The 13,993-nt window shown below is 49.8% G+C and overlaps 1 protein-coding gene across 1 annotated transcript in view; it reads right to left on the bottom strand.

The window, feature by feature from the left end:
- The window catches only part of SIMC1 (SUMO interacting motifs containing 1), a 372,068-nt gene that overhangs the window by 67,985 nt on the left and 290,090 nt on the right, over nucleotides 1-13,993 (bottom strand). The window contains exon 7 of the mRNA XM_086931744.1: nucleotides 12,144-12,272. Coding sequence (XP_086787870.1) covers nucleotides 12,144-12,272 — 129 coding nt within the window. The remainder of the gene's footprint in view (nucleotides 1-12,143; nucleotides 12,273-13,993) is intronic.

Below are 13,993 nucleotides of genomic sequence, written 5' to 3'. Positions count from 1 at the left end.
GCCGAAGTGACGGAGGGCCTGATTGAGGTATGGCCAGTGTACTCTGTCGAAGGCCTTCTCCGCATCAATGGTGAGCAGCATGCAACCGGGTTTAGTGCGCGATCCGGCCTCAATGAGGTGCAGCACCCGCTTGGTGTTGTCGCTGGTCTGCCGTTGGGGGATAAAGCCCGCTTGGTCGGGATCAATCAGTTGTTGCATATATGGGGCGATGCGGCTCGCTAGTATGCCAGTGTAGAGCTTCAGGTCTACGTTCAGTAGCGATATGGGTCTGTAGGAGCCGCAGGCTGCCGGGTCACGACCGGGCTTGGGAATAACAGAAATCGACGCCTCCAGCAAGTCCGGGTGTATGGCGCCAGGCGTGTCAAACGTGTTGAACAGGTCGCGCAAGAGGGGGGCAAGCTGCTGGCAAAAGGTCTTGTAAAACGCCGCGGTATAGCCGTCGGGTCCCGGGGATTTCCCGACCTTGAGGCGGGCAATGGCCGAGATGACCTCTTCCAGGGCTATGGGCCTCTCCAGAAAGTCCGCCTGGGCTTGGGTGAGGGCGGGGAGGTCCGCACCCCGCACGTAGGCTAGGCCGGCGTCCGGATCTAAGTGATCCGCGTCATAGAGCGCCGCATAGAAATTGCCAAAGGCCGTCGCGATCGCTGCGTTTTCTGTGACCAGGTCGCCACTGGGCAACCGGAGCGAGCGCACCTGTTGCCTCTGGGTTTGCGCCCGAAGCCTACTCGCCAGCAGTCTCCCACAGCGGTCGCCACCGGTATAGTAGACGTGTTTAAGGCGCATCGCGGCGTATTCCGCCACATCTTGGTCCAAGGCAGCTAGCATTTTCCGCTCGGCGCATAGTTGACGCCACGCTCTGGCTGCCCCTGTGCGTTGGTGCATCTGTTCCAATTCCGCCACGCGTTGGGAGAGTTCGGCGCGTTTCAGCTCCCTCTCCTTGTTGTTGGCTGTGGCGACGGAGATGATTTCCCCGCGTAAGACCGCTTTGAGGGCTGCCCACTGGGTCGCTTTGGTAGTGTCATCATTGGCGTTGTGCTCCAGAAAACGGTTAATCGCCGTCGAGAGCCGGGCCTGGGTGTCATCCGAGTGTAAGAGACCGTCCCGCAGTCTCCAGTGCCGTTGTGGAGTCGGCATCGCTCCTACCCGAAGCGTCGCTACCACCGGGGAGTGGTCCGAGAGCGAGGCTGGCAGTATCTCCACGCTCTCCACTTGTAGCGCCAGCTGCGAGGAGCCCAGAAAATAGTCCAGCCTCGCGTATGTCTTATGCGCCGCCGAGTAATACGTGTAGGCGGTAGTTTGGGGGTGTGCGTGCCGCCAGAGGTCGATGAGACCCAAGTCCGTCAGGTGTGCGTGACCCGCCGCCGTGAGCGCCCCTACCTGACCGGATCTCTGACCCGAGCGATCCGCTGTGTTATGAAAGACTATGTTGAGGTCCCCCCCCAGTAGCAAATGAGTGTGTGTGGTGGCTGTAACGGTCTCTAGGGCTGTATGCAGGAACCTTTCCTGACCCTCGTTCGGGCCATAAACAGAACCCACCAGCAAGGTGTGGCCCGCGAGTAGGAAGCTATAGAGTAGGAGCCGCCCTTTAACTTCGGCCTCTTTTTGGAGGACTTTCCCCTCAAAGGATTTAGCCACTAGGATCGCCACCCCTGCAGTTTTCTTCGGGGAAGAGGAAAAGAACTGCCATGGGAACGCGCGGGATTTGAGTCTATGCTGGTCGCTGCGCACAAGGTGTGTTTCCTGAAGCAGGCAGATATCCGCCTTGGAGCGCTCGAGGTAGGACAATATCGCCCTGCGTTTATTCGGGCTGTTGAGTCCCCGCACATTAAGCGTAAGCACTATGAGGTGTCGTGGCATAGCAGGAGTCGTACCAGGAAAGCCAAGCTTGCCCCGCGGCCGGGATCGTGGGCCCGCGGGTCGCGAAAGTCACTGCGCTAGGGGTCGCGGCAGAGCGCCATTTGGCGACCGAAGGCCCTGGACAAGGAGAACCCCCCCGCCCCTCCCCCCCCTCTCCCCAAGAACCCCCCAACTCAACCTGCCCCCCCAATCGGGACCAGTGTCCCGCCTGAACCCCCCCCCCTCTGCAGTGCAAACTCCCCCCGCTCAACACCCCCCACCCGTAACCCCCCCCAACCCCTTTCCCCAACAAGCAAAGAAACATGGTCTATCATTGTCCCAGGTCCAGCCCCATGGCCGCTGGACCCGTGGTGAGGTAAGTCCGTAGAATGGGAGCAGTGGCGACGTCGCAAGCAGGTCCGCTCACTCGGAGTGCACCAATGCCGGTGGAACGTCAGTGTCATCAGTAGGGAAGGACAAGGAGTGCGTTGCACGAACCCCCGCCGCCGGGCTAGCGGAGCCCGGCATGACTAACTCCTGTACCACCAGTGCGTTGCTCTCTCATCAGTCAGCCATTGTTCGCAGGCGCCAGGCCCTGTGCCACCGTCTCCACCGCAGACCTCCGCCCCTCCTCTATCTCCGTGTCCGCCGGGCGTCGCGGCCTGCGTCTGCGCCGCTGTTGCTGCCAGCGGCCTGGGCCCGCTTCGTTAGATGATTTGGCCCCTGGCGACTCGGCCTCAGCTCTCGGTTCGTCCAGTCCCAGCACCTGGCAGGCGTCTCGAAGAGTGCGTGGTTGGTGTAGGACATTGCCCAGCCGAAACATCAGTCGGAAGGGGTGCCCCCAGCTGTAGGAAATGTTGCGCTGTCTCAGCTCCGCCGTTACCGGGCGGAAGGTGCGTCTCTTCTCCAAAGTGAGTGCAGCCAGGTCTTGGTAAAGCACCGGGGAGTGCCCGCCGAAGGAGATCTTCTCCATGTGGCGAGCCTTGTTCAGGATTTCCTCCTTCGTCTTGTAGTCTTGCACGCACACTAGGATGTCCGGCGGGTTCGTCGCGTTGGCCCTCGGCGGGCCCGTCCGGTGGGCTCTGTCCAGATGGAGGGGGGCATCCGCTTGACGGCCCAAGATGTGATTGAAGAGGCCCTGGGTGAACTGGAAGAGGTCCTCTGTGTCTGGGGACAGTTTCACACCTCTGATCCGAATATTATGCCGCCGGGAGCGGTTTTCTAAGTCCTCGGCGTGCGTCTGGAGGTCCACTTGCTGGTCGTGGATGCGAGCCAGTTCCTGTCGCAGGGCCTCTATTTCGGCGTCACGTGTGTCACTCTTGGTCTCCAGGTCTGCTACTCTCTCCCCTATGGCATCGGTGTCACGGCGGACCTCCCTGATCTCATCTTGAAGTTCCTTCTTCAGGGCATGGATGTCCTCACGCAGGCTAGAGAACAGGGACTCCAAGAAGGACCGCGTGACTGGAGCTTCGGGGTCGGCTTCCTCGGGGGGCGATGAGGCCCCCCCCTTCTTGTCTGTGTCCACTCGGGGGGTAGAGCCTGCGGGGCCGTTCCGCTTCCCCGTGGTGGGGGGGGGTGAAGAGGTCCTTGATGGAGCGGTCCTTCCTGGGCCTCCCGCCGGACATCGCGCTGCAGGGCCCTCAGGCTCGCCCCTCCGTCGGCTGCGAAGCAAGTCCCAGGCCCTCTGGGTGCCAACCCGGGTCTGCGTGGCTAACGTTGTGGAGGTGGTACCCCCGCGGTCCCCAAAATCCAGGCGGGCAGTGCAGCGTCGCAGGGCGCGGCAGGGGCGCAGGAAAGGCGCAGGAAAGGCGCAGGGGCTCCGGGTCCAACGGTGAGGCGGGAAAATCCAGCTAGGGAGCCGCCAAGATGGCGTCCGCCGCGGTCCGCCCTGCCTCCTCTAGGTCCAAGAGCGTAGCAAGGTAGCTGGGCCTTCTCACGTCCAGTAGGCCTCCTTCACCTCCGCGGGGACTGCTGCGGGAGTGCGTGGCTGCCGGTGTATGCGTCCCTGGGGTACACTCCGCTGCTACAGGCAGGGCGCCCCGCTTGGGGGACGAGGCTCGTAGGTGCAGTCTAGATGGGGGCAATCCTGCAGGGGCAGGCCCGCCGGGGGGGGGGGGGGGGGGGGGGGGGGGGGGCTGACCTCCCCCACTCCGCTCACCCCCACTCTGCTCTCTACTCCCCTGGGCTCCCCTGGGCTCCTCGGGCCGACTCCGGGCCAAGCTCCGCGGCCTCCTGGCGCCCCACAGAGCCTCCGCGGCGTGGCGCTCGGCGTCAGCGGCAGCAGCGTGCAGAGGGCAGGCCACCCAAGCCTGCGGTTCCTCGGTGCAGGTCGCTCCACCCCAACCGGGCAGGCGGGAAGCGGGAGCTCCGCGGAGAGGGGGGGGGGGCCCGCTGCCACTGTCCTACCGCCCCCCCCGGTACCTCCACTCCGCTGCTGTGAGTCCGCCTCGCGCTGGGGACACGTGTCTGCTCCGGGGCCTCACCTCCGCACGCCAGGCGCCGCTGCTGGGTCTACAAGCGGGGCCGGTGGCAATCTAGGCGATGGTCACTCAACTGTCCCGGGTGTGCGGCAGGTCCGCAGAAGCCCCCACAGACCGCTGTGAGAGGCCTCGCGCAGCTCCGCGCGGGCCGGACCTGCTACTGCCGATCCCGAGTGACTCCGGGCGGCTCCGTGGCTCCACCCACCTCGGCCTCGCTCTCGCCTCCAACCAGGGCTCGGGAGCGCGCTAGGCCGCTGGCGCCGTTGCTCTCGCGGTGGGGATCAGGCTGTCGCCGGACACCAGGCCGGCCCAAAAGTCGTCGCTGCCACTTCACTGGCGTCGGGTGGTCATCGAGGGTCAGTTGCAGCCGGGCAAGTGCTGGAAATGTGCTTAATTCAGCGGCCGGCGGCGGGAGCTCGGCGAGGCACGTCTGCTCACGCCGCCATCTTGGCCACGCCCTCGTGTAGCTCCTTTTGAGTGAGTAGGTTGAAGACATGCTTGGGATAGTTTTTGATCATTTAAAAATTCTTTAAAGGCGTTAACCTGTTTGTCGTTGTCGTTCCAACGAAGATTGAAATCACCTAAGAATATATTATTAATGTCGGTGTTGGCGTTAGCAGTGATGATCTCCATCAGTTGGTCAATGAAGTTCATGTTGTTTCCTGGTGGGTGATATAGGGCATGTAGATTGCAGATCTGTTTGTTTGCCGCTCTTAAGTTGAGCCCTAGGTATTAGCATGATTCGAGGGGGTCGGATTGAAATTGGCCAACTTCTAGAGTCGATCTATGGATACAAGCAATACCTCCTCCTGTCTTTATCTGCCTGTCTAGTCTTGATATGTTGTAGTGCAGTGGTACCAGAAGGTCCAGGACTGGCGATGAGGATTCAGATAACCAGGTTTCAGTCAGGATTGTTATGTCTATTTCTGGTTTTATGATGATGTCTGCTATGTCCGAAGCATGTTTCGCCGCAGATCGACAGTTGAGTAACAGACATTTTAGAGATTTCTCCGTTCTGGTTGAGGTCATGTTTAACGGTTCCGTGGTTATTTGGATTTGTTGTAGGTTGTTGAGGTTTAATTTCCTTTCCTTCCTTGTGGATGTTCTGGGGTCTGATGATTCATATTCCTGGAGTAGTGCGGTTATGTCTTCTTCGGTTAGATTATTTTGGTTCCTATCTGGTCTGTTATGTCTGTCTATTAAAGGTAGAGATCTCATGTTGTTTATCCCTATGGATGTATTTACTAGCTCTGATGAGTTTTACTTCATTCTGCGTATTCTTTGTGATATCAAAGTATTTCTATCCCTATCATGGAGCTTTGTATATCCTTTGCTAGATTGCGGATTTGTGTTTGGTCTCGCGGATATTTCTCATGACATTGAGTGCCATAGTATGAAAATCTTTCCTAAGTTCCCATTTTCACTATTTCGTCTCCTGATTTTCCGTTTAGAGCACTGTATCATTGTTTTTATGATATTTCCCTTCGGTCGATTATCTCTCTCATTGGTTTCTGGGTTAGTCGTTCTATCATGTTTTGTTGAGCCAGTTATAACTGTTAATATTTATGATTTGTGTTCTCTCTGATTTATTCTCGATTAACGAATTTTCTATTTCGTCTATGGCTCTAGGTTGAGGGACTAGGTCCCGTGGGTTATGCGATGGGGTGTTGATTTGTACAGTTTCCTGTTGTTCTCCGGTTGGAGTAATGTTTATAATGTTGGTGTCTGCTGAGCTTGGGTTGTCTGTTGGCGTATTCTGGACTTGTCCCAGCCAAGTGTCTCTTATTTGTTTCGGGTCCATTGGGATTTTGATTGGGCTACAACTTATAGGGTTATTGTTAGCTGAGAAAGGGTTGTCCGTTGACCGATTCTGGTGTTGAAAATGCCTTGCGTCTTTTCTTTGTTTGGCTTGCTCCGGTTCCTGGTGGTCTCTAGTTGTTGAGCTGCTTGTAGAGAGAGTGTCGGGAGGGACGGGGTTGTCTTCTGATCTACTCTGGTGAAGGGGTGGGTTCATGTTCTCCACATTTCTTTTTAGGGTATTGAAGAGGTTGTTGAATTTTTCCAGATAGTCGTTAGAGGCTTGGATCAATACTATTCCATTCCTAAAGATAGTTATGCAAATGTCCGCTCTGAGCTTAGGTGATGCCCTGGTCATGAATTTTGTTCCATGTGGGATGTTGGTAGTGGCTTTAATGTGTAGCAGGTTTGTAAAGGTATTGCGCCATTTCGCCCTTCTTCGGGTGAAGAAAATCATATCTTTTAAAATGATCCCTTTAACCAAACAAAAGGAAGTGTCCGAGATCAATGTGTCAGTGTTTCTCCTCATGAGGTTATGCTTACATTTTTTGGCTGCATTTTTGGAGAGATATGAAGAGTATAGTATGTTGTAAGTGTTCTTCCTATTCGTTCCAGGTAATTGTCTTCCATCTGGTGATATGTTTTTGTGTTGGCGTTGTAGAATAAGGCTTCCTTTTTCCTAGTGGTATTGTAATTCTCTTAGCATTAATTACTAAAGGTAATTATCACACTTCTATCACGAATTATATCAATAAAATTATCTTTAGTAATTGTAAAAGATTCTTTTTATAGTTTCCTCTTCCATGTAGATTCTTCTGTATTCCACTAGAAATTGCTCTTTATGTAATTGATTAACTAGCATTAGTTATGAACTTATGGTGTTAAAATGGACTTTCCAAGATGTCCGCCGTTTTAGTCGACCTTCTATGGGCTGAATACTTTCTCTCTTTCTACTCTTAGAATTGTCTTCTTTCACTTTCCATCCTCTGTTTAGGATTTGGAATAGGCTCCTTTCTCTCTGTCCATTAATTAGTCGGTCCTCTTTCTATTGTACCTGCCTCCGAGTAGTTGCCATTTAGTAGTGCTCTCTCTTTAATCAGCAAGAGCTACCTATCCTTTCCTAAGGAGGGTAATAGAGTTGTCCTGAGCGGCCGCCACTTAAAGTCAGGCGCGCTGCTTCGAAAATTATTTCCTTCAGTCTCACTATCCTTAAGTAGTATTGATAGATCTTTTTTCAGCCCCCGCTTGCGTTATTTTAGGGGGGCGCAGGGTCCCTTTGAGTTCTTCCCAAGTGCCTCACATTCACCCCGCCTCCTTGCCGTCCCTCACCTCCATTCAGTGCTGCGTCGGGGAACAGCGCTTTCTCCTCTCTTCGTTCCGCTTCCTCGTTGACGCGGAGGAGATCTAGGGGCTGTAGCAGTATTCCCAAGGGGGTCGCCGAGCATCCAGGGGCAGCGTGGCAATCTGCTGATCTGTGTACATCGATGCGAGGCTATCGGTCGTGCCGGCATGATACGTTTTGTAGTCGCCTTCCCTTGTCCTACGGTGCCCTCAGCATTCGATGATTGTGGCAGTCTCGAAGTCCGGTGAGGAGCAGTCGCGCGGGACTTCGGTGTCTTCCTACCATGGTAGGTCGTGGTAACTTTATTTTTCTATTTCTTGCTTCTGGTGTTATCTAAGTGTCCTGGGGAGGGAGGGGGGGGGGAGGATTTAATCGGGATTTAAACTATATTAAGTTAACCCGAACCATAGGAGCTCTCGTAGTGAGCTCCTATGATGCGGCCATCTTGATTTGCAGGGACATTTCACTTCATGGGGCTTGTAATGCGTCGGTTGCAAATCTGTGCCGTTATCTGAAGAGTTCTTCAGCTGCCATTCGATTTTCAAGCCTCTCTCTAATGGAAGCTATTTGATGCTGAATGACCAAGGCTACTATGGAATGGAATCAGGCATCGTTTATCTTGTGATGGTTAATTCCATAGTTACGTGTTGTTCACATATTGTTTCCACCAGCCCGCAAAGTTAGGGCGGCAACACTGTGGCCTTCAATACATGTTTCCAACATACGCTTTGAATCCATAAGCAAACTGAAAGCCATGCTTTTTTAAAGGGATGTGGCTTGAACATCCGCCAGAGAGACATATGGTCTCCAGGTTACGGGGTCCTCGTCTGAGATACAGATGCTACTTCATACTAACTTCCCTCTGCATTTTGGGGAGCTAGTCCACCGTATCTTTAACATGTCTGATGCAAAAATAATAGCACACTTTTTAAAAGGTATTGGATTTGGATTGGTTAGCACCTTTCAGACAGTTTTTGGAGTTACACCATCATTCATACATTCCGGATAAGGAAGAGTTTTTGAAGGTCTTCTGCTTGTCCTGCTACTTGTAGCGGGGATTCGGATTTTAATTTTTCTGCTCTCCAATGATCGTCTCAGTATAGACAGAAATGGAGACAGCACTGGCTGTGCTACTATGCTGTGAGCACATTATACAGTTCTTCAGCACACCGTGGCTTAGAGAACTGAATGAGCATTTATTCTTGTCGTTCAGGCATGTTTGGTCTTACTGCGTACAACCTGTGTTCCGCTGCCTACTTTGCATTCATGAGTGTGTGTGTTGGATTTCTGCTTGAAGGTCCATTGGTACAGTTGTCCCCATCGTATTCCTTTGCTGCTGAACACATGCTTTGAGCCACCCTGGGATGACTAGTGAATTGGATACAGACTCTACAGATCGCTTACAGGATGTAGTCTCTTCCTCTGCAGCTGCTGTGGGAACTGGATGGAACCACCTGTGCTTTATAAACCTGCTTGGAGGTGAGCCTCTGGGAGCGTGGTCTGCAATTGCCAGCAGCAGCAATGTTGCATCTATAACTCTGGACACAAGCATTTGGCTTTTCCGTTTGGTGGGAACAATTTGCCTATTTTTAAACAGAATGTACCGAAAACAATGTTTTTCTGCTTTTATTCTAGGCCCCGTGGCTTTGAGTGCTTGAGGGTTTCAAACCGCATAATGTCTTAATTATTTTTATGAGTATTTTAAAGGAAAGCTTGGTTTTAGATTATTTTAAAAGCGGTTTTAGACTTTTATAGTTTATTTATATTTGGTCTGCTGCCTTTTTAGATAGCTTTTTTAGGTCGACCCTTAGTATGATGAGTGGGTGTTATGTGCTCGAGTTAGGCCCATGTAGCAATGCTGCACATTTTCTTACATCATCCTCTTTTCTGCACAATAACATTATTTGCTGTGACCAGCACATATTCACGTGCATGGCAATGTTGCATTCGTTTCTCTGAAACTGCTTTCCTTATAGATCTAGCTTCGTGCAACATTATCATGATGTCTCGAACACAGAGTACAAGGTCTTTACGCACGATGTACAAATGTTGTTTTATCTTCATTAATGGGGTGACAGGGCAATCTACATATCCATAACAATGCTAATCTTCCTGTACATTGCAAGGATGCTTTTTTATTATAAATAAAGAAGCATTTCCACGGGTTGGCAGAGGAGGCACTTCCGCTGACATCAAAATGTCCTGCATGTTGAGGCTTCGCCAAGCAGCAGCCTGACATCTCCGTGAGGGATGTCCAATTAGTGACCAAGACGGGGGTCCTGCATTCTTTCCCGCCAGGTAATTGGGTTGGATCCTCCCATGGGAGGATTCTTGGCTAGACATCTACAAACACTCTAGACATACACAGAGTAGGGACTGCATAATAGGAGTACGCCCAGGAGCGACTGGTGCAGGTAAGAGCGGTGTTGTGTGTGTGTGGGGGGGGGGGGGGCGGGGGGTTGGGGGGGAGAGATACGACAGATGAGGGAAAATGTATTATTTAATACATTTTTTGTCGTCTTTCGAATCCACCAACCCCACTCCACCGCTCTAACCTGCACAAGCTGCTCCTGAGTCCGTCAGTTTAGTACCTTGTATTATATGCCTGCATATGTACACTGTCTTAGCACCATGATGGAACTATGGGCTAGATGTAGGTAATTCCGATTTACCGACTCTTAAATACTGAATTTTACCGATTCAGTATTTAAGAGTAGGTAAATTGGAAGGAGGCAGATGTAGGTAATTTTTATTTTACAATTACCGAATCTGTAAGATTCGGTATTTACCGATTCAGTAAATACCGAATCGGTATTTCCCATTGATTCCTATGGGCCTTGAAGCCCATAGGAATCAATGGGAAATACTGATTCGGTATTTACCGAATCCTGTAAGGGGGAACAGGGTGTCACTTTGACACCCTGTAGCACCCCAATTCCAGGCTTGTGTGCCATGTGGCACATATACATGCCCTAAGGGCATGTCTGTGTGTCACATGGCACAGGTGTACATGCACAGATGTGCATGTACACCTGAATTCGTTATTTACCATGCATTAGTATTACATGGTAAATACCGAATTCTAAAGGGCCTGTGGCACACTTAAGTGTCACCTACATCTGCATTTACAGATTCGGTATTTTTACCGAGTCTGTATTTACCGATTCGGTTATTTTACCGATTCCGTAAATACAGAATCTGTAAAAATACCGATTCTGTGAATGCATGCCCCCTACATAGGAAAATGCATTTACCAGTCGGTAACGGCCGAATTCGGCCGTTACCGACCAATAAATACCTACCTACATCAGGCCCTATATCTGTTATTTACTCTTTTAGCGCTTGTAATCACTTTCATATGCTTTGGTCTACTGACTATATTGAAAACGTACCAGTGTGTATTCTCTGTATACTTCTCTGAGAACAAGAGCATGCAAGTGACTGAGCAAAAAGGTTCTAGATCTATTACAATCTCTGAAGGGTCAGGGTTGTCCTGTTCAGTGGTTGCTAGAAACCATTCGCTCCCTTTTCAGGTTAGGGGGCTTATGGTGGCACTCTGAGCTAGCTGCTCTCTAGGCCAACAAACTGCGGGGGTGCTTGGAATCAGTCTAGGCACCTCACCCAAAGTTTATGTTGTCCACAAGCATGCAGTTGCTATGGATTAGTGGGAAGGAGTAGTTTCTTATCTGTAACTCCAGTTCTGTAGTAGGGGTATCTCTATTATAGTCCTAATCATGTGAATAGTCACACCCATGTGCAAGGACCCCGGAGCACTGCAATAGAAAGTGTCTTAAGTTGTCTTCTTCTGCAATCCTGCATCGACACTTAGGAGAAAATTAAAGACAAATAATGCAGCCTGAAACCAACAAGGCTACACTGGCACATAGAGAAACTCCCCTTCACAAATACCCTTTTTTCATGATAGAGATGAAGGGTTGGACAGACAAGCTCCATAGGCTGCCATTATGTGTCTGTAAATGGGTACAGTGCCTTTAAGGAACCCTCCAGAGACCCTCGGTATCCCATGATGCACAGCCAAAGGCTAGTTACTTTCAGTTCTTTTTGAAGGTGTATAAAGCAAGGCCTTTTCTTTTCACTCTGACTAGAAACTACTGTGGCCAAAACAATATTTAAAGGGCACAGACTTGTGATTCATTGTGCAGCATATTCCAACCCCATATACTATTCTCTTTGAGTTATAGTCAATGTTAACAGTACAATAAATTGAGAACAGGTAAAAATGTTTTACTCAACCATTAGATTGTAGAACATACACAGCATGTGAATCTACGAAATATTCATGCTCAAAAACTACATTTCTCAAAATATCCGGCCTGCATAAGCAGAAATAATGTGAAAATCGAAGAAAAGAACTAGAGAGGGAGTGCCTATTATATTTTCAGTGTTGAGGGGTGGTAGGGAAAATATGATCATGTCTGAGCATGTGATAGGTCTGCAAGTCTACACAGAATTCAACTTTCTTAAAGAGTTGGAACTCTGATGTACAGAGGCGCTCTGTTTCCCTTCCAGGCTGAAGGGGCAGCCCATGAGCTCGAAGCAGGGAAAAGGAAACACAGATGTAGTAAGAATACAGGAAAAGCATTTATTAATATAAATTGGTTACAGTTGTAAATATGCGGGGTTGGGCGTTTCAACTGTGTACAACGCACAGGCATTACTCTTCTCACCTCAGGGTTCTTTGTGGCATACTTGGAACATAGGGAAACATGTCATATGCAATTTTGTTGGAGCTCATGGTGGGGGACTTGTCCACCTCCACTGCCATGGCTAGCATTTGCTGGAGGATGCAAACAACCCTGGAGAGTGAGGAAAAAAAGAGTAAGAGTGTGAAAGAATTCACTGAATTAATGAAATGTATACATGATTAAGTGCACTATCACCAAGAAGGTCCCTTGAGCTCTTCATTAATTTAGTCCTTCAACAAGTTCACTACAATTACTGTATTATCCCAGAACTGCTTTGTGAGGGCACGAGGAACTGCATAATACCATTTACCAATGTAGACGGTAAGGTGTAGCACCTGCTTTTGTTGTCAGATAAGGCCTGATCTGAATATAGGGTCCTAATCATCATCTACAAAAGTATCACACAATTGGGATTAACATTACAAAACATCCACCTGATGAGATATCTTAGTAAAAGACTACATAGGGTACCATACTGCTATCAGACAATGTTTCTGTATATGATACTCTTGATATACAACACTCAACAGCAAGTTCCAAACCATTACTTTATACAGGTGAGCCCAAGCACAGAGAAAGGAAAAAGTTACTTACCTGTAACAATTTTGCAGCTCAAAGCCATTCTGGATTCACATTTGGTGTATTAATCTGCCATCTAATGGTTGGATACAGAATTGTCCCTATTTTCTAATTTTTTCTATTGGGTGTATACTGGGTTGTACAAGCCCAGTATAATATCGAACTTAAGTCGACAATGGCCTAGTACATCGTCGCCATCTTTAGATTCTTTTCCCCCTCTTTCGGGGACCTGAATCTTGTATTATGCAGTTTTATTTGTTCTTGGGTTTTACCTTTTTGCTTAGCCCTACGCCATTCTCTGGGGAGGTGGGCATGTCACATGTGATCCCATAATAACTTTTGTTACGGGTAAGAAATATTTTCCTTATGTAGTGTAACTCCTCGTGATTCACATGCTGTGCAAACATTTCGTAGCGGTATTAATAGTTTTTTGAAGGATGTGTAGTTGCAAAAATTTGTTTAAAAAGCCTTTGGCCAACATGTGCTTCTGGTTTGCATGGATATCCACACATGATTGTTTTGTAAACGGATGGGGTTGATAGCCATATGGCAGCCCTGCTTATGTTGGACGTCAAAGAGGGTTGCCACTGGCCTGCCTCTGGTAGACGCCCAAAAGATAAAAAACGGGGAGAGGAGAGGGACAATTCGAGAATAATTCACAGGATGTCAATCCAGAAGAGATTTACAGTGAAAAAGAAAACTTTACTTATACTGTAAGCATCTATTCGTAGAGCGCAGTGCTGTAGATTCACATGTTCTTCCTAAGCCTGCCGTCTAGTGTTGAGCTCAGATACTTGCAAGTTGTTTAACTTTGTCGAAGTCTTTTGAATTACAAGGTATATGGCGATTTCTTTTTAAGCTGGCATTGGAGAAGGCCACTGACTCCATGTAAGATTGTTTTTTGCCCGTGGGATGAGAGTAATATGGAGTGGTAGAAGGAGTGTGGTGCATATGTGCATTAAGGTTTTTGTATAGAGGAATAAGAGATCTGCATCCAAAACCACACATTCTGGAGAGGAGAGACGATGCATGTGAATCTACAACACTACATGTAATGTTTGCTGTAACTACACATGCTCTGCAAAGACTAATGCAGGCAATCTGGATATGCGAGATTAGCGTGTGGATGAGGCAGAGATATCTGAAAAAGGGATCCTAGGGCTGTCTGGCCAGCAAGTAATGTTTAGTAAATGTGTGCAGGGATGACCAGGTGACTGCTTTGCTTATGTCAGCTAGGGTAATGTTTCCAAGGA

Source organism: Lissotriton vulgaris, chromosome 7, assembly GCF_964263255.1.
Source record: "Lissotriton vulgaris chromosome 7, aLisVul1.2, whole genome shotgun sequence".
In the NCBI taxonomy this organism is placed as follows: Eukaryota; Metazoa; Chordata; class Amphibia; order Caudata; family Salamandridae; genus Lissotriton; species Lissotriton vulgaris.
Note: the sequence above shows the minus strand (reverse complement) of the source record. Positions and strands in the feature narration are given on the sequence as shown.